We start from the raw sequence: 25,753 nt of genomic DNA on the forward strand, positions 1-25,753 counted from the left end.
TAATTGTGAAATGTGACTGCCTTCATGACTCGTGACCACCGGTGTGGCGGTAATACGGTCACCGCAACAGCCCACCGCAACACCCGTAGCCTACATACAAACTATCTAGGTCAAATAGGGGAGAGGCGTTGTGTCGTGATGTGTTGCTTTATCTGTTTTTTGAAACCAGGTTTGCTGTTTATTTGAGCAATATGAGATGGAACGGAGTTCCATGCAATAATGGCTCTATATAATACTGAGTGCCTTCTTGAATTTGTTCTGTATTTGGGGACTGTGAAAAGACCCCTGGTGGCATGTCTGGTGAAATAATTGTGTGTGTATGTTGACTAAGCAAACAATTTCGGATTTTCAACACATTAATGTTTTTTTATAAAAATAAGAAAAGATGCAGTCAGTCTCTACTCAACTCTTAACCAAGAGAGACTGGCATGCATAGTATTTATATTAGCCCTCTGATTACAATGAAGAGCAAGACGTGCTGCTCTGTTCTGCGCCAGCTGCAACTTAACTAGGTCTTTCCTTGCAGCACTTGACCACACAACTGGACAATAATCAAGATAAAACAAAACTAGAGCCTGCAGGACTTGCTTTTCTATTACGGACAGACCTCTCCCCATCTTTACAAACATTGAATCTATATGTTTTGACCATGACAGTTTACAATCTCAGGTAATGCCAAGTAATTTAGTCTCCTCAACTTGTTCAACGGCCACACCATTCATTACCAGATTCAGTTGAGGTCTAGAACATTGGGAATGATTTGTACCAAATACAATGCTCTTAGTTTTAGAGATGTTCAGCACCAGTTTATTATTGGCCACCCATTCCAAAACATACTGCAACTCTTTGTAAGGGTTTCAGTGACTTCATTAGTTGTGGTTGCTGATGCGTATATTGTTGAATCATCAGTATACATGTAAACACATGTTTTGTTTAATGCCAGTGGCAGGTCATTGGTAAGAATAGAAAAGAGTAAAGGGCCTAGAGAGCTGCCATGTGGTACACCACACTTTACATGCTTGACATTAGAGAAGCTTCCATTAAAGAAAACCTTTTGAGTTCTATTAGATGGATAGCTCTGAATCCACGATATGACAGAGGTCAATGACTTTCGACAAGGACAAAGGTTGCCTAGCGGTGTGCGTGCTCACTCCACTAGGAGTGTGGCGGCTGCTTGGGTATTGTTCAGAGCTATGACAGTTGGTGATATCTGTGCTGCAGTGAGAGGTTTTATTGCGTGGATGTAACTGCTCCCGGTGTAGCTCATAGCGTTCTTATGGCTTGGTCCAGAAGTGGGTGCTGGCAGCGTGTAAAGTGTACATTATCAAGGTTACCACAGTTTACTGTGGGTTTGAGCATTGGGCTGCCGTGGTCGATGCTATGCTTTACCATGTCATGACAGGTGTTCTGTTGTTTTGGACTTGGAGTTCCTTGTACGAGTTCTGACATTTCAGCCTCACAAGGTAAGTATTGTTCTTGGAACCGTGGGGTCTATGAACTTGGGCTGCAGTGGCAGCATGACAGTGTGCATAGCCAAGTTGCAGAAGGTTCTGGTTCCCTATATGGGGCTCTGACAGTTCAGGCCTCATCAGGCTCTGACAGTTCAGGCTTCTAGGGTATGTATTAGCGAAAAAGGTGGCATCTGTAAACCCTTTTTGGAACTGGTGGAATCTGTGTGTGCTTGGATTGCCGTGGGGCTCCTAGTTTGGTACGCTATGAGCCGGCTTGGGGCTTGATTGTATGTCCCCATTGTATGTTATAGCAAGTGACCGACTGAAAGAGAATGTATGAAAATAACTACTGTTCCCTGACAGAGGTAATGAGGTATAATATATTTTTTGCCTCGTGCTGTCAGAGGATTTGAGCTCACTGAAGAGGGGTACTGAATTGAGGAAATCGATGCGATGGGCTGCCTTTGGGTATTATAGCCAGGAAGGCGGGGCTTCTGAGGGCAGGCTCGGCATCCATTGGCCAGTTGGGCATTATTTCAGTTTTCAGGGGAATATGAATGTTCGTTGACTCTCCATAGTATGTTCCTCCTTCAGGGAAAAGTAGTTATATTCATAAATGTACGTTATCAATTTTGCTTTCACAATGAATATTTATATATCTGGCCAGTGGCCCCAAGCCATAATTCTCAAAATATCCCCATCTCTCTCTTTCCCCATTTGTCTCTTTCGCTCTCACTCCCTGAATCCCTAGTCCCGTTCTCCTCGACACTACATCTGAGAGGATTGGATAGGTGTCAGCAATATGGTGGAACCTCCATCTTACCCACTAAAACTTGGGGGAATTGCTGCCATATTTTTTATCTACAGTGCCTTCAGAAAGTATTCATACCCCTTGACTTATTCAACATTTTTGTTGTGTTACAGCCTGAATTCCAAATGGATTCAATAGATTTTTGTTCACACCCATCTTCACATAACACCCCATAATGACAGAGTTAAAACATGCTTTAAAAAAACAAAGGTCACATTTTGTGAAAATGAAATGAACAGAAAAACCTAATTTACATAAGTATTCACACCCCTGAGTCAGAATCACTTTGGCTGGGCCTCCCGAGTGGCGCAGCGGTCTAAGGCGTCACTACAGATCCTGGTTTGATCCCGGGCTGTGCCGCGACCGGGAGACCCATGATGTGGTGCACAATTGGCCCAGCGTCGTCTGGGTTATTGAAGGATTTGGTCAGCCGGGATGTCCTTGTCCCATCGCACTCTTCTGATTCCTGTGGCGGGCTGGGCRCATGCACGCTGACACGGTCACCAGTTGTAAAGTGTTTGCTCTGACACATTGGTTCGGCTGGCTTCCGGGTTAAGAAGCAGTGTGGCTTGGCAGGGTAGTKTTTCGKAGGACGCATGGCTCGCGACCTTCGCCTCTCCCGAATCCGTACGGGAGTTGCAGCGATGGGACAAGAATCTAACTACCAATTGGATATGTTTTATGTCACCTTTGACAGCGATTACAGATGTGAGTCTTTATGGGTAAGTCTCTAAGAGCTTTACACACCTGGATTGTACAATATTTGCACATTATTATTTACAAACAAATTCAGGCTCTGTCAAGTTGGTTATTGATCATTGTATATTTGGCCTTGTGTGTTAGGTTATTGTCCTGCTGAAAGGGGAATTTGTCTCCCAGTGTCTGTTGGAAAGCAGACTGAATCAGGTTTTCCTCTAGGATTTTGTCTGTGCTTCGCTCTATTCCATTTATTGTTAGCCTAAAAAACTTCCTAGTCCTTGCCAATGACAAGCAATACCCATAACATGATGCAGCCACCACAATGCTTGAAAATATGAACCATAGTACTCAGTGATACAGTGGGGCAAAAAAGTATTTAGTCAGCCACCAATTGTGCAAGTTCTCCCACTTAAAAAAGATGAGAGAGGCCTGTAATTTTCATCATAGGTCACTTCAACTATGACAGACAAAATAGAAAAAAAAATCCTCAAAATCACATTGTAGATTTTTAATGAATTTATTTGCAAATTATGGTGGAAAATAGTATTTGGTCAATAACAAAAGTTTATCTCAATACTTTGTTATATCCCTTTTGTTGCAATGACAGAGGTCAAACGTTTTCTGTAAGTCTTCACAAGGTTTTCACACACTGTTGCTGGTATTTTGGCCCATTCCTCCATGCAGATCTCCTCTAGAGCAGTGATGTTGCTGGGCAACACGGACTTTCAACTCCCTCCAAAGATTTTCTATGGGGTTGAGATCTGGAGACTGGCTAGCCACTCTCAGGACCTTGAAATGCTTCTTACGAAGCCACTCCTTCGTTGCCCGGCGGTGTGTTTGGGATCATGTCATGCTGAAAGACCCAGCACGTTTCATCTTCAATGCCTTCTGCTGATGGAAGGAGTTTTCACTCAAATCTCACGATGCATGGCCCCATTCATTCTTTCCTTTACACGATCAGTCGTCCTGGTCCCTTTACAAAAAACAGCCCCAAAGCATGATGTTTCCACCCCCATGTTTCACATAAGTAGGTAGAGTCGTATCCTTTTGGACTGCAAACTCACAGATCTCTTGTCATCCTGTCTCAATACACGGCACAGGAGTTTGAGTTTTTATCCAAAAAGTTCTATTTTAGTTTCATCTGCCATATGGACATTCTCCCAGACTGTCTTCTGGACTCATCCAAATGCTCGTCTAGCAAACTTTCAGCCGGGCCTGGACATGTACTTAGCTTAAGCAGGGCGACAACATCTCGGCACTGAGATTTAGTCCCGTGCGGCGTGTGTGTTACTTGATGGTAGGCTTTAGTTACTTTGGTCCCAGCTCTCTGCAGGTCATTCCACCTAGGTCCCCCGTGTGGTTCGGGATTTTGCTTCACCGTTCTTGTTGATCATGTTTGACCCCACGGGTAGATCTTGCTGTCAGGAGCCCCAGATCGAGGCGAGATTATCAGTTGGTCTGTATGTCTTCATTCCTAATAATTGCTCCCAGTTGATTTCTTCAAACCAAGCTGCTTACCTATTGCAGATTCAGTCCTTCCCAGCCTGGTGCAGGTCTATCAATTTTGTTTCTGGGTGTCTTGACAGCTCTTTGGTCTTGGCCATAGTGGAGTGGGAGTGTGACTGTTTGAGGTTGTGGACAGGTGTCTTTTATACTGATAACAAGTTCAAACAGTTGCCATTAATACAGGTAACGAGTGGAGGACAGAGGCCCTCTAAAGAAGAAGATACAGGTCTGTGAGAGCCAGAAATCTTGCTTGTTGTAGGTGACCAAATACTTATTTCCACCATAATTTGCAATAAATTCTTAAAAAATCCTACAATGTGATTTTCTGGATTTTTTTTCTAATTTTGTCTGTCATAGTTGACTGTACTATGATGAAAATTACAGGCCTCTCTCATCTTTTTAGGTGGGAGAACTTGCACAATTGGTGGCTGACTAAATACTTTTTTGCCCCACTGTATGTTGTGTTGTATTTGCCCCAAACATAATGGCACATTTTTTGTAGTTTTACTTTAGTGTCTTATTGCAAACAAGATGCAGGTTTTGGAATATTTGTATTCTGTACAAGCTTCCTTTTTTCCCACTCTGTCATTAGGTTAGCATTGTCGAGTAACTACTGTACCCACCGTGACTATTAAAACCTACCCTAACCAGAAATCGTGGATAGATGGCGGCATTCGCGCAAAACTGAAAGCACGAACCACCGCATTTAACTATGGAAAGGTGACTGGGATTATGGCCGAATATAAACAGTGTAGTTATTCCCTCCGCAAGGCAATCAAACAAGCGAAATGTCAGTATAGAGACAAAGTGGAGTCACAATTCAACGGCTCAGACACGAGACGATTGTGGCAAGGTCTACAGACAATAACGGACTACAAAAAGAAAACCAGCCATGTCACGGACCCGACGTCTTGCTTCCAGACAAACTAAACACCTTCTTTGCCCGCTTTGAGGATAATACAGTGCCACCGACATGGCCCTCTACCAAGGACTGTGGGCTCTCCTTCTCCGTGGCTGACGTGAGTAAGACATTTAAACGTGTTAACCCTCACAAGACGGCATCACTAGCAGCATCCTCAGAGTATGTGCAGACCTGCTGGCTGGTGTGTTTACGGACATATTCAATCTTTCCCTAACCCAGTCTGCTGTCCCCACATTCTTCAAGATGGCCACCATTGTTCCTGTACCCAAGAAGGCAAATGTAACTGAACTAAATGACTATAGCCCCGTAGAACTCACTCCAGTCATTATGAAGTGCTTTGAGAGGGTATTCAAGGATCAAATCACCTCCACCTTACCTGTCACCCTAGACCCACTTCAATTTGCTTACCGCCCCAATAGGTCCACAGACAATGCAATCGCCATAACACTGCACACTGCCCTATCCCATCTGGACAAGAGGAATACCTATGTAAGAATGCTGTTCATTGACTATAGCTCAGCATTCAACACCATAGTACCCTCCAAGCTAATCATTACGCTAGAGGCCCTGGGTCTCAACCCCACCCTGTGCTATTGGGTTCTAGACTAATTGACGGGCCACCTCCAGGTTGTGAAGGTAGGAAACAACATCTCCACTTCACTGATCCTCAACATTGGGGCCCCACAAGGGTGTGTACTCAGTCCCCTCCTGTACTCCCTGTTCACTCATAACTGCGTGGCCATGCACGCCTCCAACTCAATCATCAAGTTTGCAGACGACACAAAAGTAGTAGGCTTGACCACCAACAATGACGAGACAGCCTACAGGGAGGAGGTGAGGGTACTAGTGTCAGCAAAACAACCTCTCACTCAACGTCAACAAAACAAAGGAGATGATCGTGGACTTCAGGAAACAGCAGAGGGAGCATTCCCCTATCCACATCAACGGGACAGCAGTGGAGAAGGAGGAATGTTTTAAGTTCCTCGGCGTACACATCACGGACGAACTGAAATGGTCCACCCACACAGACAGTGTGATGAAGAAGGCGCAACAGAACCTCTTCAATCTCAGGAGGCTGAAGAAATTTGTCTTGTCACCTAAAACCCTCACAAACTTTTACAGATGCACAATTGAGAGCATCCTGTCGGGCTGCATCACCGTCTGGTACGGCAACTGCACTACCCACAACCGCAAGGCTCTCCAGAGGGTGGTGCGGTCTGCTTTAATAATGTTTACATACAGTTGAAGTCGGAAATTTACATACACTTAGGTTGGAGTCATTAAACTCGTTTTTCAAACACTCCACAAATTTCTTGTTAACAAATTACAGTTTTGGCAAGTCAGTTAGGACATCTACTTTGTGCATGACACAAGTAATTTTTCCAACAATTGTTTACAGACAGATTATTTTACTTATAATTCACTGTATCACAATTCCAGTGGGTCAGAAGTTTACATACACTAAGTTGACTGTGCCTTTAAACAGCTTGGAAAATTCCAGGAAATGATGTCATGGCTTTAGAAGCTTCTGATAGGCTAATATGACATAATTTGAGTCAATTGGAGGTGTACCTGTGGATGTATCAAGGCCTACCTTCAAACTCAGCTTTGCTTGAAATCAAGGGAAAATCAAAAGAAATCAGCCAAGACCTCAGAAAACAACGTGGCAAGCCGAAGAACACCATTCCAACCGTGAAGCACGGGGTGGCAGCATCATGTTGTAGGGTGCTTTGTTGCAGGAGAGACTGGTGCACTTCACAAAATAGATGGCATCATGAGGTAGGAAAAATATGGATATATTGAAGCAACATCTCAAGACATCAGTCAGGAAGTTAAAGCTTGTCGCAAATGGGTCTTCCAAATGGACAATGACCCAAGCATACTTCCAAAGTTGTGGCAAAATGGCTTAAGGACAACAAAGTCAAGGTATTGGAGTGGCCATCACAAATCCCTGACTACAATCCTATATAAAATATGTGGGCAGAACTGAAAAAGCGTGTGCGAGAAAGGAGGCCTACGAACCTGAGCTCAGTTACTCATGGGCCAAAATTCACCCAAATTATTGTGGAAGCATGTGGAAGGCTACGCGAAACGTTTGACCCAAGTTAAACAATTTATAGGCAATTATACCAAATACTAATTGAGTGTCGTAAACTTCTGACCCACTGGAATGTGATGAAAGAAATAAAAGCTGAAATAAATCTTTCTCTCTACTATTATTCTGACATTTCACATTCTAAAATAAAGTGGTGACCATAACTGACCTAAGACAGGAATTTTTACTAGGATTAAATGTCAGGAATTGTGAAAAACTGAGTTTAAATGTATTTGGCTAAGTGTATGTAAACTTCCGACTTCAACTGTATCTTGCATTACTCATCTCATATGTATATACTATATTTTATACTAGAGGTCGACGATAATCGGAATGGCCGATTAATTAGGGCCGATTTCACGTTTTCAAAACAATCGGAAATCGGTAATTTTGGACGCCGATTTGCATATTATTTTTTACACCTTTATTTAACTAGGCAAGTCAGTTAAGAACACATTCTTATTTTCAATGACGGCCTAGGAACGGTGGGTTAACTGCCTTGTTCAGGGCAGAACCTTGTCAGCTCAGGGATTCAATCTTGCAACCTTACGGTTAACTAGTCTAACACTCTAACCACCTGCTTCACGAAGAGCCCGCCTGTTACAGTAAGAAGCCAAGGTAAGTAGCTAGCTAGCATTAAACTTATCTTATAAAAAAACAATCAATCAATCAATCATAATCACTAGTTATAACTACACATGGTTGATGATATTACTAGTTTATCTAGCGTGTCCTGCGATGCATATAATCGATGCGGTGCGCATTCGCGAAAAAGGACTGTCGTTGCTCCAACGTGTACCTAACCATAAACATCAATGCCTTTCTTAAAATCAATACACAGAAGTATATATTTTAAACCTGCATATTTAGCTAAAAGAAATCCAGGTTAGCAAGCAATATAAACAGTTGAAATTGTGTCACTTCTCTTGCGTTCATTGCACGGAGAGTGCAATATGCAACAGTTTGGGCCGCCTGGCTCATTGCGAACTAATTTGCCAGAATTTTACGTAATATGACATAACATTGAAGGTTGTGCAATGTAACAGGAATTTAGACTTATGGATGCCACCTGTTAGATAAATACGGAATGGTGTCCGTATTTCACTGAAAGAATAAACGTTTTGTTTTCGAGATGATAGTTTCCGGATTCGACCATATTAATGACATAAGGCTCGTATTTCTGTGTGTTCTTATGTTATAATTAAGTCTATGATTTGATAAAGCAGTCTGATTGAGCGATGGTAGGCACCAGCAGGCTCGTAAGCATTCATTCAAACAGCACTTTCGTGCGTTTTGCCAGCAGCTCTGTGCAATGCTTCAAGCATTGCGCTGTTATGACTTCAAGCCATCAACTCCCGAGATTAGGCTGGTGTAACCAATGTGAAATGGCTAGCTAGTTAGCGGGGGTGGCGGCTAATAGCGTTTCAAACGTCACTCGCTCTGAGACTTGGAGTAGTTGTACCCCTTGCTCTGCATGGGTAACGCTGCTTTGAGGGTGGCTGTTGTCGATGTTTTCCTGGTTGAGCCCAGGTAGCGGCGAGGAGAGGGATGAAGCTATACTGTTACACTGGCAATACTAAAGGGCCTATAAGAACATCCAATAGTCAAAGGTATATGAAATAAAATCGTATAGAGAGACATAGTCCTATAATTCCTATAATAACTACAACCTAAAACTTCTTACCTGGAAGACTCATGTTAAAAGGAAGCACCAGTTTTCATATGTTCTCATGTTCTGAGCAAGGAACTTAAACGTTAGCTTTCTTACATGGCACATATTGCACTTTTACTTTCTTCTCCAACACTTTGTTTTTGCATTATTTAAACCAAATTGAACATGTTTCATTATTTATTTGAGGCTAAATTGATTTTATCGATGTATTATATTAAGTTAAAATAAGTGTTCATTCAGTATTGTTGTAATTGTCATTATTACAAATAAATAAAAGAAATYGGCTGATTAATTGGTATCGATTTTTTTGGTCATCCAATAATCGGTATCGGCGTTGAAAAATCATAATTGGTCGACCTCTATTTTATACCATCTATTGCATCTTGCCTATGCCGCTCTGTCATTGCTCATCCATATATTTATATGTATATATTCTTATTCCATTCCTTTACTTAGATTTGTGTGTATTAGGTAGTTGTTGTGGAATAATTAGATTACATGTTAGATATTGCTGCACTGTCGGAACTAGAAGCACAAGCATTTCGCTACACTCACAATAACATCTGCTAACAATGTGTATGTGACCAATAACATTAGATTTGATTTGAAGAGATTTTATTGTAGGCAGAACGCATCGGAGTACAAATCAGCCCGTACTCTACATAGACCAGAGCGGCATAACTAATCAGAGCTGCGGTAGGCTTACATGCAAATAGACCATTGCCGTATATGGATCTGTGCCATTCACTTTGAACTGGACTGTGTTTACAGCATGAGCGGTCATGAGTAGATGCGCTTGTTTTGAGATCAAAGCGAGAGCTGCATGTAGCCACGTTTGCACATGTTTTCATATCCTTTGCTAGTTAGTGAGTTAGTAGCCCAGGTATAGATCATTTGTAGTCAGCAATGGGGGAGTGATTGCTTTCTACAAGAGCACAAAACGTGAACATTTCTAGACATCTTTGAAAAGCGAGTCTGGTAAGGATTTTTTTGTATTAAAGGGGCAGTGTTGTATTTCGAGACAGGTTTGAATAAGTTAAGGGTAGCATAATTTGTCTGAATCTCTATAATAACGGTATGGGAATAATAAAACATTTTATTTTGAATCAAACAACACAATAACATTTTCAGTCACCTCCTTGTCTGAAGGGCAAGTGGATAAACAGGTTAATGTCAAGCCCTGAATGTTTTTTTCAAAAGTCTCATGGAATGTGGGGCTACATTGTACACCACACGTTGGCTGCTACTGTAGGCTGAATGATAGAACAGCTATTTCCATGTTAAAATGTTATGGGATGCATTTTCTCCATTGTTTTTGATGATAGGAAACTCAGGTAGGTCTACATTATGATCAAATAGCCACAGTAGCCTACTTGACCACTGTCTGAAACTGTAGCTTAAATCGGGTACAGCCTTATTGTTCACAGTAAACGCACGCTGGACATTGCACAGATTTYTTTTTACCACGTTCAAGTTTGCGGTCAGCACACCTGAAATTTGCTCAGTGTCCCTTTTGAAGGAACATTGAGAGTGAATACTTTCTGAAGGCACTGCATATCTAATCCTCTCAGATCTTCAAAAGTGCCTAGGGGGTAGGGACAAGGGTCTGACTTGGCATTCAGGGTCTCACTTGTAGGTGAGGTTGAAATGCTTCCACTTGTGTCCCAGTGGGTTGATGACGTAGCGTTTGGAGCGGCTCGATGCCGCTCCTGTCGCAGGATGATGCTTCACAGAACGCAGGGACTCCACAGACCGCCCACCAGCTTCCTGAGAGAGACGGAGGGGGAGAGAGAGAGAGATCATTAGAGGTGACAAGAGGAGCGTGACATGACCATGGAGAGGTGAAAACAGTGTGTGTGTGTAGGAGAGAGAGTGAGAGAGAAGCTTTGCACAGTCAGTATGTTGCAGTAGAGAGAATGGTACAGCGCCTGAGACAAAGAACAAATGATCAGTAGCCTGTGAAACAAGACAGGACCAGTGGCAACCCGTCATTCAGGGCGAGCTCGAAAATTCAAGCCCCTTGGGTGCTGCCATAGAGTTACATTAGAAGTGCCCATCCAAGAAGGCTCAAGGTCATTGGCCACAGATAAAATGACATCAAATCACTTTATATCTGCCGTAGCTTTGATTGGACCGATCATGTCAACATCACACTTTCAAAATCTTAGCTAGCAAGCTAGACAAGCGGTCATCATCTACTGGCAAATCCTTTTCAAGCCTTGTCATATGAAGAGACATTATAGATAAAACGTATCGGTGGTCATTGGCCATTTRACATGAACATTACACAACAAGTTCGAAATCGCAAATTCAACAATCAGTGGTTTGGAAGGAATCAGCGGCTAACTGCAAGTGTTGCAAAGCCTGCTATTCAGTGGAGAGGGTGTGTGGTCCAAGTCTGGGTTTAAAGGTCTCTTTTCCAAGTTTAAAAGGACAAGCGTTCAACACCATGGGCCAGAAAAGGTTGAAATACAGTGCATTCGGAAAGAATTCAGACCCCTTGACTTTTTTCAAATTTTGTTACGTTAAAGCCTTATTCTAAAATTGATTCATTCGTTTTTTCCCCCTCATCAATCTATACACAATATCCCATAATGACCAAGCAAAAAYAGGTTTTAGGATATTTTAGCAAATGTATTAAAGAAAACGTACATTTGACATTAACATGATACATATGGCCCTTTTCTCAGGACTTTGTTGAAGCACCTTTGGCAGCGATTACAGCCTTGAGTCTTCTTGGGTATGAAGCTACAAGCTTGGCACACCTATATTTGGGGAGTTTCTCCCATTATTCTCTGTGGATCCTCTCAAGCTCTGTCAGGTTGGATGGGGAGTGTCGCTGCACAGCTATTTTCAGGTCTCTCCAGAGATGTTAGATCGGGTTCAAGTCAGGGCTCTGGCTGGGCCACTCAAGGACATACAGAGACTTGTCCCAAAGCCACTCCTGCGTTGTCTTAGCTGTGTGCTTAGGGTCATTTTTCTGTTGGAAGGTGAACATTTGCCCCAATCTGAGGTCCTGTGTGCTCTGGAGTAGGTTTTCATCAAGGATCTCTCTGTACTTTGCTCCGTTCATCTTTCCCTCGATCCTGACTAGTCTCTCAATCCCTGCCACTGAAAAACATCCTCACAGCATGATGCTGCCACCACCATGCTTCACAGTAGGGATGGTGCCAGGTTTCTTCCAGACGTGACGCTTGGCATTCAGGCCAAAGAGTCCAATCTTGGTTTCATCAGACCAGAGAGTCTTGTTTTTCATGATCTGTAAGTCTTTAGGTGCCTTTTGGCAAACTCCAAGCAGGCTGTCATGTGCCTTTTAATGAGGAGTGGCTTCCGTCTGGCCACTCTACCATAAAGGCCTGATTGGTGGAGTGCTGCAGAGATGGTTATCCTTCTGGAAGGTTCTCCCATTTCCACAGAGGAACTCTGGAGCTCTATCAGAGTGACCATCGGGTTCTTGGTCATCTCCCTGACCAAGGCCCTACTCCCCTGATAACTCAGTTTGGCTGGAAGAGTCTTGGTGGTTCCAAACTTCTTCCATTTAAGAATGATGGAGGCCACTGTGTTCTTGAGGACATTCAATGCTGCAGAAATGTTTTAGTACCCTTCCCTAGATCTGTGCCTTGACATAATCCTGTCTCTGAGCTCTGTGGACAATTCCTTCGACCTCATGGCTTGGTTTTTGCTCTGACATGCACTGTCAACTGTGGGATTATATATAGACAGGTGTGTGCCTTTCGAATCATGTCCAATGCCTTTCGAATCATTTACAACAGGTGGACTCCAAATCAAGTTGTAGAAACATCTCAAGGATAATCAATGGAAACAGGATGCATATGACYTCAATTTCGTGTCTCATAGAAAAGGCTCCCAATACTTATATAAATATGGTATTTCAGTTTTTAKTTTTTATAAATAGCACATTTCTAAAAACCTGTTTTCTCTTTGTCATTATTTTATTTGTCATTATTTGGTATTATGAGGAAAAACATTATTACATTTTTGATAATATATATATATATATATATATTTACCCCTTTTTCTCCCCAATGTTGTGATATCCAATTGGTAGTTAGAGTCTTATCTCATCGCTGCAACTCCCGTACAGACGGGAGAGGCAAAGGTCGAGAGCCATGCATCCTCCGAAACACGACCCCGCCAAGCCGCAGTGCTTCTCGCTTAATCCGGAAGCCAGCCGCACCAATGTGTTGGCCAATTGTGCGCCACCTCATGGGTCTCCCAGTCACGGCCAACTGCATCACAGCCTGGGATCGAACCAGGATCTGTAGTGATGCAGCTAGCACTGCCTGCGCCACTCGGGAGGCCATGAAAAACATGAATTTAATCATTTTTAGAATACGACTGTAAGGTAACAAAATGTGGAAAAAGTCAAGTGGTCTGAATACTTTCCGACATGTCTTCTGCCCAATTCAAAACAACTGGAAACTCGGAACTGGGAAATCTCAGACTTCAGTGAGTTCAAGACAACTGGAAAGTGAGAAAAGAAATTTGCTCTGACTAGGAAAATAGGTTTTGAATGGTCATCCAACTCGGAATTCCATGTCGGGAACTCGGTGCTCTTTCTAGCGCTCTGATCTGAAGATGAATGACGTCATGATTCGACTTTSTTTCTTAAGAGTTCCCAGTTGTCTTAAAACCATCATAAATCCAGAGAATGCCAGACTTTGATGACAAAGTTTGATGACAAAATTTTCCCACAAGGACCGCAGCGCCACCTTCCTGTTCAAGTGAGCACAGCACAACAATTTGAGTCCAAAAATGTATTGTATGCTGCTGCATAAATTATGTAATATGCTAGGGAGATATGTAGCTAAAAAAGTAATACTAAGTGTATGTTGTGTCGTAAGCTCATAGTAGCCCATGTGCCTCACCCTAATAATTTCCCTTTCCCCCTCATAACTTAGCCTACTGTTCTGACTTGGTGGTGCAGCCTGTAGACTGTTTTAGAGAAATGTAATCATTGAATATTGTAAGAGCTTTYATTGTCTGCTTTATATGCCCCCTTTATTTATCCTACGGTTCTGACATGGTGTACAGAGAGAACACTGTAAGAACGGCCCATGTTCTGAATTCTGTCGCTGAACAAATAGTTATATTGACTACGTCCGTCCTAGCTCGCTCATTAATGTCTTAATCGAAATTACAGATTGCCTATTATCTGCCCGTCATCCCCTTATGCCATAGTTTGTACATCTCAATTGTCAGTAGAAACCACTTTTGTTTAGGCAAGTCAGCAATATCAGATGTGTTTTTTTTTATGCAGTAAATGAGGCTGAATTAACTGTTTCGATGCCAGACAAGGCTCCGCTGATAGCCAGGTGTAGCAGTAGTACGTATTCAATCCACTGTGCTGAAAAGAAAGCTCTGCTGTTGGGACAGCTTTATGTAGGCCCTAGCAGTTTGTGGGCACCGTTTGTCACCGTTATAGTGCAATTAATGTATTGTTTAGTGTTGTGTGTGTTGTGTAGTGGCTTTGCTGGCATGCATAAAAAAAACAAGTGGAGTTTTCCCCACCAATATTTACATGCAAAAACCACTTCAATGATGACATTTTTTTGAATCAGCAACTGGGAGAGGATAACAACTTCCACCCGAACACAAAATAGTTATTTGAGTTGTTCATTCTATTTCTCCACCTTTCTTCCACTAGGAGTTAAAAGGAATACATTAAAGTCAAGTTAAGCCATTGCATTTTTCAGGCTTCCTGGCAAAAGGGAGTATGTCTGGCCTCCTCTAGGAAGAAAATGTAAAAAAACACACGTGGCACAAGTGCAAAAAGGAACAGAAATCACAACTTAACCCTACACAGATGTAGAACCCTCCTCATCCGCTCTAGTCGCTTGACAGTCCCTCTCCATCTATCCATCGCTCTGTGCTAAAATATCTGTCACCCACATGTGAGCTGAAGCGTTCTCCTCCAGCGCTCCCCTCCCCTCACCACCTAAACCACTCCTTCCTTTCTTTTCTTCTTTCCCCCCCATTTATTTTCCTATTCTAGGCTATTGTAACACTGATCAAAAAATAAACATACACAAAAATGAATTAGGATCAAACCAGAAAAATGTGATTGTCRGTGTAGCTTACTTAAAACACGTATTTTTTCAGTCTGTAAAAAAACGATAACAAAACACAATAAATTMATGAAAATACTGGGTTTTGTTGAGTTGCTCGCACAGGCAAACAGTYTAAATATTACTTTGAATAATGTCCATGTGCAGCAGCCCACTTACCGTTTTCCTTCTACACGTAGGGAGTCCGCCGACCTCATCCAACCCTGCCAACATCAGCACTAGTAGAAAAAGTATCGGACGAGTTCCGCGCATCTCAAACACTGGGACGAAGCCCTTGGGCGAACTCAACGTCTGCTTCCTGTGCTCCATTGGAACCTGTAGTCTTTTTACAGTTGACAGTCCACGGTAACCTACACTCAATGTTGAGAGCACATGGTTCTGCTAAATGCAATGATTGGTATAAAAGAGATTGATCATCTTGGATAGGCTACCTTATTCAGGTGTTTTCATGCAGAAAGCACGAGTAGGCTATCCTTCCTCTGAACCAGAACGCGGTGCGTAATCACAACGTGAAAACCACATTTGAACAGCTCTGCAGAGAATTGGCAATTTGGGTATGTAGCTCCAAATTCTCCCGTCCCATCAAACTCGTATCATTTTCAGCATTCCGCGCTATTCCCCTGTGATATAATTGTAAGCTCTTACTTTTCCACCGAGTCCTTCATTAATTGCATCGCATTTGTATGTTTATTGGGTAACTTTGATACTTCCGTGCCTAGTCTGCAGCGACCGAACGTATCAGGTGTCGGTCGTACAAGTTCGGGCACTTCAGTCGAGTGGCGGGATAGAGAGAGAGCGCCGCCCAGTTCTTAAACAACAATTTGTCTCACAGCCTCTGCTCTCTCATTCTCTCAACTCTCTCAAACTACACACAGTTCTCAACCAGGCGAATAGAGAGGGTAAAATGTTCAACTGTCCTCAAAGACAGCCTTGAAGTCTTCAAACTATTGTTGGGCTATAAACTCTTACTTAAATAACCGCTCGTGGAGTGTAAAAGTATCTCTCATCGGTTGAGGCCTCAATCCGCCATGGCTTAGAAGACAAATTATGAAAATAAATCATAGTTTATTTTTTTGAATTTTTTGAGCCACATTTATTTTAAGGAAACTTTTTTCTTCACATTTATTAGTAAGTGTTATTTAGCCACCAAAACTTGACATCGACACCGGCAAGTCTGCAACCCAACCCCCAAAAAACACAGCAGCAGAGCCAGGGGTTTCTTCACGGTCAGTGCTATGGGGGATCCTTGGGACGTCCATAAACTCTAACCCTAACCAGGGACGTCCCCAATGGGTATGGACGTCCCAAGGATTCCAAATTGCACGGACTGTTTCTTCACCTGTTGACTCATGTGGCGCACAGTCCCAACTGTCCGCGCAAGGAAGGTGGGCACCATGACAATATTGTCGCAAATAACATCCTTCCAGATGCGCTCATTTCTCTTTGTTCAAACAGGCTCCATTAGTCCACTTCCTGGCAATTAGCAAGTGGCAACTCAAAAGATTAACAGAGGATATGTCAAAAAAGTTAACTAACTCAAATAATGATTGAAATCTAGGCCTTTACATCTAGCCTATCTCAACTCTCTCTGAGCCTCATCTAGGTGTGTTAGCTTCTCGGCTAATTATGGATCATCCATTGAAGAGGAAGGCGTTTAGTCATCTATCATGACTAGCCCACAGTATGCCCCATCCTGTTTAGGCTACAGCAATGTGTCACCATCTGCAATGCTGTGGCTCAGGAAGAGGCTTTAAGCTTTGCCTCACTGCGTCAAGGGTTTGTTCTAGCCACCATCCCTTCATTCACCTTCAGAAAGTGGCGTGCTCTCGTAAAAAAATCCATTGTGCAGAATGAGGTAAAATGTTTGTCAATTGAACTTTTTGGCATTGCCCATGGTCTGGCTGGCCAAGTGGTCCACAGTTTCCCCCTATCCCCATCACTCGGGCTGACCTTAGGAAGACCCCGAGACAGCCTGTGGTTTTCAATAGAAGAGGACCCCTGTGACTCTTAAGAACATATAGCAAGAATTTGGGGGTTATGTTGCATGATATTTACGGATCAGGCCCAACGACAATGCTTTTGTTGTGCCATCCTTCCACTGATAAATTAGGATGAATGAATCACTTTGTGGCTGAGAAAGTTAACGAGTAGCTTATCGCAAAATTGCCCGGAGATGATGGATACTGTAAGAACCGTCAGTGACCATCACACTTTTTAAAATGTTGTAAAACTATTACTCTTTAACACACATCTACAGAATAAGCGCATAATCTTTTTTTATTTTTTTACTTATGTTTATATATTGTATGACATCACATTTTCTGTATGTGTCTGTCCGTGTCACCAAGATGTTCAAAGAAACCTAAACATAAGGAGAGTAGCCTAAGACRTCCACTTTGGTTCACAAAAAAAATATATAGAAAAAAAATCCTTTCTAGAGACAGATTTTTTAGTAAAGGGCACCTGAATGGCGGTCTCATAACTTCCGCCCCTCACTGGACTTGGCCCTGTGCCCAGGGTCTGGCTGCACTCCAGGTGACTAGGGAAACTCTGGGCGGGCTGACCCGACGATGTCACCCACCCTGGGAAGGAGCGGAGAGAAAATAGGGAAGGAAGGAGGAAACGGGGGGAGTCGAAAAGAAAAGCTGGAAAGGAGATCTTTTATGGGGCCCTGAAAGATGAGAATTTAATTACGCATCTCTTTATTCATYTGTCCATCCACACCAACACTGCACAAGCTAACTTTTCAAAACAGCCACCTTCCACACATTTCTCCAGTTAACCCCCTCCCTACGAACACTTTAAAACCCATTCAAAGCTTGTTTTACTTAGTCTTACTTCAAAGTATTTTCCTTCAAAGTCAGTAACCCACTATTAGAGTTAGCCTTCACAACGCTCAATCACGCTTAAACATTGAAATTGTTTCTTTTAAATTTGACAGAAAAATCGAATTCCCAACACATTGACTTTCATGAATGCGCATTAATTATCTGTTCATAAGTAGTGGGTACTAATGAGTCGCACCCCCCCATTTATAAATGAGATATAAGCATTACAATTCATACACATTTGATGGCTAATTATACAGTGCATTCAGAAAGTATTCAGACCCCTTCATTTTCCCCACATTTTGTTATGTTACAGCCTTATTCTAAAATGGATTAAATAAATTAAAATTCTCATCAATCTACACACAATACCCCACAATGACAAAGCAAAAACAGATTTTTTGAAATTTTAGCAAATTTATAAAAAACAGACATACCTTTACATAAGTATTCGGACCCTTTGCAATGAGACTCGAAATTGAACTCAGGTTCATCCTGTTTCCATTGATCATCCTTGAGATGTTTATACAACTTGATTGGAGTCCACATGTGGAAAATTCAATTGATTCGACATGATTTGGAAAGGCACACCTGTCTATATAAGGTCCCACAGTTGACAGTGCATGTCAGAGCAAAAACCAAGTCATGAGGTCGTAGGAATTGTCCTTAGAGCTCTGAGACAGGATTGTGTCGAGGCACATGTCTTGGGAAGGGTACTAAAATATTTCTGCAGCGTTTAAGGTCCCCAAGAACACAGTGGTCTCCATCATTCTTAAATGGAAGAAGTTTGGAACCCCCAAGACTCTTCCTGGAGCTGGCCACCCGGCCAAACTGAGTAATTGGGGGAGAAGGGCCTTGGTCAGGGAGGTGACCAAGAACCTGATGGCCACTCTGACAGAGCTCCAGAGTTCCTCTGTGGAGATGGGACAACCTTCCAGAAGGACAACCATCTCTGCAGCACTCCACCAATCAGGCCTTTATGATAGAGTGGCCAGATGGAAGCCACTCCTCAGTAAAATGCACATGACAGCCCGCTTGGAGTTTGCCAAAAGGCACCTAAAGGACTCTCAGACCATGAGAAACAAGATTATCTGTTCTGATGAAACCAAGATTGAACTCTTTGAAACCTGGCACCATCCCTACGGTAAAGCATGGTGGTGGCAGCATCATGCCGTGGGATGTTTTTCAGCGGCAGGGACTGGGATACTAGTCCAGATCGAGGGAAAGATGAACGGAGCAAAGTACAGAGCGATCCTTGATGAAAACCTGCTCCAGAGCGCTCAGGATCTCAGACTGGGGCGAAGGTTTATCTTCCAACAGGACAACGACACTAAGCACACAGCCAAAACAACACAGGAGTGGCTTTGGGACAAGTCTCTGAATGTCCTTGAGTTGCCCAGCCAGAGCCAGATCAAGCATCTTTGGAGAGACCTGAAAATAGCCGTGCAGAGACGCTCCCCATCCAACCTGACAGAGCTTGAGAGGATCTGCAGAGACAAATGGGAGAAACTCCCCAAATACAGGTGTGCCAAGCTTGTAGCGTCATACCCAAGAAGACTTAAGGCTGTAATTGCTGCCAAAGGTCCTTCAACAAAGTACTGAGTAAAGGGCCTGAATACTTATGTTTTTTTAATTTCAATATATTTGCAAACATTTCTAAAAAACAGTTATTCTTTGTCATTATGGGGTATTGTGTCTAGATTGATTAGGGGGGGAAACTATTTAATACATTTTAGAATAAGGCTATATATAACGTAACAACGTTTTGAAAAAGTCAAGGTATCTGACTACTTTCCGAATGCACTGTATAGTTATTAGTGTAAACAATAATATACAGTGCCTTCAGAAAGTATTCCCTTTGTCACGCCCTGACCTTAGAGATCATTTTTATGTCTCTATTTTGGTTTGGTCAGGGCGTGAGTTGGGGTGGGCATTCTATGTTTTGTTCTATGTTGTCCTTTTCTATGTGTTTGGCCTGGTATGGTTCCCAATCAGAGGCAGCTGTCAATCGYTGTCTCTGATTGAGAACCATACTTAGGTAGCCTATTCCCACCTGTGTTTGTGRGTAGTTGTTTTCTGTTTTGTGTTTTTTCACCTTACAGGACTGTTTYGTGTCGTTCACTCTCTTTGTTGTTTTTTTTGTCATTCAGTGTTCAGTTTATTTAATTCAATTTACTATGAGCACATACCACGCTGCGTGTTGGTCCGATGATTCCTATTCCTCATCATCAGACGAAGAGTCGTTACACCCTTGACATTTTCCACATTTTGTTGTGCTACAATGTGGGATTCAAATGGATTTGTATTTTTTTTGTCAACAATCTACACACAATACTTAAAAAAATATATTTTACATTTTTATTTCACCTTTATTTAACCAGGTAGGTTAGTTGAGAACAAGTTCTCATTTACAACCGCGACCTGACCAAGATAAAGCAAAGCAGTTCGACACATACAACAACACAGTGTTACACATGGAATAAATAAACATACAGTCAATAATACAGTAGAAAAAGTATATATACAGTGTGTGCAAATGAGGTAGGATAAGGGAGGTAAGGCAATAAATAAGTAATTACAATATAGCAATTAAACACTGGAATGGTAGATGTGCAGAAGATGAATGTGCAAGTAGAGATACTGGGGTGCAAAGGCGCAAGATAAATAAATAAATACAGTATGGGGATGAGGTAGATTGGATGGGCTATTTTCAGATGGGCTATGTACAGGTGACGTAATCTGTGAGCTGCTCTGACAGCTGGTGCTTAAAGCTAGTGAGGGAGATATGAGTCTCCAACTTCAGTGATTTTTGCAGTTCGTTCCAGTCATTGGCAGCAGAGAACTGGAAGGAGAGGCGGCCAAAGGAAGAATTGGCTTTGGGGGTGACCAGTGAGATATACCTGCTGGAGCGCGTGCTACGGGTGGGTGCTGCTATGGTAACCAGTGAGCTGAGATAAGGCGGGGCTTTACCTAGCAGAGACTTTTAGATGACCTGGAGCCAGTGGCTTTGGCGGCGAGTATGAAGCGAGGGCCAGCCAACAAGGGTATACAGGTCGCAGTGGTGGGTAGTATATGGGGCTATGGTGACAAAACGGATGGCACTGTGATAGACTGCATCCAATTTGTTGAGTAGAGTGTTGGAGGCTATTTTCTAAATGACATCGCCAAAGTCGAGGATCGGTAGGATGGTCAGTTTTACGAGGGTATGTTTGGCAGCATGAGTGAAGGATGCTTGTTCCGAAATAGGAAGCCGATTCTAGATTTAATTTTGGATTAGAGATGCTTAATGTGAGTCTGGAAGGACAATTTACAGTCTAAGTGTCAAAGTGGAAGAAACATTCCTAACTTTTGTAAAAAATTACAGCTATGAGTCTTTCTGGGTAAGTTTCTAAGAGCTTTACACACCTGGGTTGTGCAACATTTGCCCGTTATTCCTTTCAAAATTCATCAAACTCTGTCAAATTGGTTGTTGATCATTGCTATACAACCATTTTCAGGTCTTGTCAAATCAAGCTGATTTAAGCCAAAACTGGAACTCGGCCACTCCTTCATTCCGTTCCGTTTCTTTTTTATTCTGAAAAACTCCCCAATCCTTAATGAATTTCGGTTCCAGAGTGGCGCAGCAGTCTAAGGCACTGCATCTCAGTGCTAAAGGTGTCACTACAGACGCTGGTTTGATCCTGGGCTGTATCACAACTTGCTGTGATTGGTCCCATAGGGTGGCGCACAATTGGCCCAGTGTCATCTGGGTTTGGTCGGTGTAGGCTGTCATTGTACATAGGAATTTGTTCTTAACTGACTTGCCTAGTTAAATAAAATAAAGGTTCAAAAAATAAATGATTACAAGCATATCCATAACATGATGCAGCCACCACTATGCTTGAACATATGGAGAATGGTACTTAGTAATGTGTTATATTGGATTTTCCCCAAACATAACACTTTATATTCAGGACAAAAAGTTAATGAATGGCTTTGCCACATTATCAGTGTTACTCACAGCCATTCAACTTTTAACTGTTTTAAAGTCACTATTGGCCTCATGATGAAATCCCTGGGTGGTTTCCTTCCTCCGGCAACTGAGTTAGGAAAGACGCCTGTATCTTTGTAGAGACTGGGTGTATTGATACACCATCAAAAGTTTAATTAATGACTTCACCATGCTCAAAGGGATATTCATTGTCTGCTTTTTCTAAATGTTTACCCATCTACCAATAGGTGCCCTTCTTTGCGAGGCATTAGAAAACCTCCCTGGTCTTTGTGGTTGAATCTGTGTTTGAAATTCACTGCTCGACTGAGGGACCTTATAGATAATTGTATGTGTGTGGTACAGATGAGGTAGTCCATGCAACTTGTGACTTGTTAAGCACATTTTTACTCCTAATCTTATTTAGGCTTGCCATAACAAATGGGTTTGAATACTTGACTCAACATACTTCAGCTTTTGATAAATTCATTTGAAAAAAAAAACAAAAAAAATACAGAATTACACTTTGACATTACTGGGTATTGTGTGTAGGCCAGTTACCAAATATCTCATTTTATTCCATTTTAAATTCAGGCTGTAACACGACAAAATGTGGAAAAGGTCGAGGTGTGCAAATACTTTCTGAAAGTGCTGTAACTGCAAGACAGAAACTTAACTTCTGCTGCAGAAATAAGTTGATAGACAGAATTCCATTGGTTACACCTTTTTATTGGGATTACCTTGACAGTCACATAGTTACCAAATGGAGCCCATGGAAACATTGAAGCAGAGGGTCAAGACCCCCCCCCCCCCATCTCTCAGGGTGTGGCATGACATAGTGGGCATTGACCAGAGAGAGACTAGGTCTGAATTGGCAACCTATTGCCTATATACTGCACTACTTTTGGCCAGGGCCCATAGGATTTTGAGAATAGTGTGCAATTACAGACAGCCAGAGAGATAGGGGTTTTCAGAAGATAGCAGAAGCGCTTTTAGTGTTCATTGGTAGAACGTAGTGCCCGAGAAAAAGAATGGAAACTTGATGTAGTGTCACACTGAGTGTTTGTTGCAACTGCAAATGCTCAGACAATCTGATAGCCTTTGTTTAATACACACAATAGCCATGATTGAACTAGAAGGAATATGGGAGGAAGAGGAACGCTCTCTGAAGCCGCACTCATTGTCAGAAAGGTGGAACATTTTAAAATGTTCATTTGAAATGCAGGCAGTCCAAGTCCAGTAGGCCRAGTTGAGTTGAACACTCACTCACTGTCTCTGTCCCAAATTGCACCTTTAAAAGTAATGTACTATTTGGGACGCARCCCATTTCTCTCTCTCTGGTGACACACACACCATTGTTCCATATCCAAATCCCTTCATTAAACTGATTTCAAAATTCAGTTGTAAACAATATTTATTTTTGTATGGGTGGGGGAAATCAGTGCACATGGAATATAGGGGATTATTGAAGCTTAAAGGAATAGTTCACCCAAATTAACAAATGAGTTTCCTTACCCTGTAAGCAGTCTTTTGGACAAGGTATGACAGCAAGCCATGCTTTGGTTTAGTTTCCTTGGCACCGTTTCCACATGCAAATATTGAGCATTTGTGGCACGAATCCCATTGAAGTCATGGGACCGACATTATAATTTTTTATGCATCATGTCCAAATGGATGTCAGATTGATTTGAACTGATGCGCGGACAAATGTAATATCGGTCCCATGACTTGAATGGGATTGTGCCACAAATGCTAAATATTTGCATGTGCCAGAGGAAACTAAACCAAAGCATGTGCGTCATACCTTGTCCAAGATGCTTTGGACGGGTAAGGAAACTAATTTGTAATTTGGGTGAACTATCCCTTTAACTGGTCAAGAAATACACCCATGCTAATGTAAAGCGTATGGGGAGGGTCAGAATTCCAGTCGGGATCAGAACTGGGAATTTGCAGCCATAATTTCAGGTTCCTGAGACATGTTGAGCAGATCGTGGTCCTGGGGAAGAATAGCAACGCAACCACACACAACACACACACACACACACACACACACACACACACACACACACACACCACACACACACACACACACCACACACACACACACACACACACACACACACACACACACACACACACACACAGAGAGAGAGAGATCCGCTCAACTGAGTCTCCTACACAAACACCCACACTAACAGCAGACTCTTGAGACCGTAACAACTGGCTCTGCTCAATAGCACATTTTTACCATTCATACAATATAGAAATGTGTTTATATATATTYATATTCATAGACTGATGTGTCCCGTCTATTGTCATCGCTACATTTKTTTTGTTCCTAAAACTGACAATTTTGGTCACACAGAAGGAATCTCTGCAGAACTTAAGACAGAAAACGACAGGAACTACAGCAAAAAATCGTCCTTGTTATATCTGTGTCAAGAGGAATCATAATAACAATGACACCACCAGCTATTGGAAATAGTAGAGGGGGACTAAGGGTGTGGGATAAGACAGTGAGAGAGCGCGATGGAATGGTGGCCAGAGAGCTTTAGAGAAGCACGACAAAGCACTAAATACAAAAACACAAGACGATTCATGACTAAAATACTCRGGGAAGGCTGGGTGTTAAAATAACAAAACGTATAAAAATGTATTGAAATGGCATGACACTAAATGGATGCATCTACACTACATACTGCTGAAAACTACACACTGGGCTAAAGAGTGACTCCACCGGTTAGATATACAGATACAGGGGCAGGGCTGGGGAGAGAGAGGTGGGACAGGAGACGTTAGTTGCTACAGGAGAACAGAAGAGCGACACACACACTCCTACGCCAGCATCAAGAGAGGGAGGGTAGCAGTTACTCCTAAGCCAATGATACATGGTCAGATACTTTTTTTWATCCTCCTAATACATTAGGATTGAGGGTATGGTGCGTAATCTGATTCTAGATCTGTGGTTATGGGCAAGGGGTACAGTCGTCCACTAATTCAGTGCCATGGGGAATAGATGGGTAGTACAGGAATAGTAGACAACATATCATGGGGTGGAATGGATTTTTTGTTTAGATTAAAAAGGGGAAAATACCCTTTAGATGCAGATGGTCTTTTTTGTACTTCACAGGATGTTTGCATTATTTATACATATACGCGTTTAATAATATAACAATTTTCAATATATAGATTTTTTTCATTTGTCAGCCAGCCCAGGGGGAAAAAAGACTGAAAGAAACGGTCCCATGTTGTGGTCTTTCGCTCCCTCCCTTGTTCCAGCCTCTTCCCTGTTGCGCCCCTCTTTCCACCCGATTGTGAGGTGGCGGTTAGCAGCGTGTCTCGTAGATGCCGCTGCGGCCGATATAGCGCACCCATTTGATGACGTCGTGGTCACTGTAGTTCAGCTTGGGCTCGAACACCTTCAGGTAGCGCACCTTGAGTCCGGACGGCGCAAATGGCACCTGGGAGACCATAACAGAACCATAATTACACCTGGGAGAGAGTTCAGTATTGTTTTTTTATTTAACTAGGCAAGTCAGTTTAGCACTAAATCTGATTTACAATGACGGCCAAACCTGGACAACACTGGGCCAATTGTGCGCCACCCTATGGGACAAATCACAGCGGGTTGTGATACAGCCTGGATTCGAACCAGGGTGTCTGTAGTGACGCCTCTAGCATGGAGATGCAGTGCTTTATTCGGCTGTGCCACT

The 25,753-nt window shown here is 42.5% G+C and overlaps 2 protein-coding genes across 4 annotated transcripts in view; both read right to left on the reverse strand.

Annotated features, from left to right (window-relative positions):
* Positions 1-16,102, reverse strand: part of mmp23bb (matrix metallopeptidase 23bb) — a 31,444-nt gene extending 15,342 nt beyond the window's left edge. The window contains 2 exon segments of the mRNA XM_070433943.1: positions 10,787-10,923; positions 15,405-16,102. Coding sequence (XP_070290044.1) covers positions 10,787-10,923; positions 15,405-15,554 — 287 coding nt within the window. The 5' untranslated portion in view covers positions 15,555-16,102.
* A 7,744-nt stretch (positions 16,103-23,846) lies between these two features.
* Positions 23,847-25,753, reverse strand: part of ap2m1b (adaptor related protein complex 2 subunit mu 1b) — a 41,395-nt gene continuing 39,488 nt past the window's right edge. For all 3 annotated transcript variants that reach the window (XM_023966544.2, XM_023966542.2, XM_070433944.1), the window contains one exon: positions 23,847-25,501. In XM_023966544.2, the coding sequence (XP_023822312.1) occupies positions 25,367-25,501 (135 nt within the window). In that variant the 3' untranslated portion in view covers positions 23,847-25,366. The remainder of the gene's footprint in view (positions 25,502-25,753) is intronic.

This window comes from Salvelinus sp. IW2-2015, linkage group LG22, assembly GCF_002910315.2.
Source record: "Salvelinus sp. IW2-2015 linkage group LG22, ASM291031v2, whole genome shotgun sequence".
Lineage (NCBI taxonomy): Eukaryota > Metazoa > Chordata > Actinopteri > Salmoniformes > Salmonidae > Salvelinus > Salvelinus sp. IW2-2015.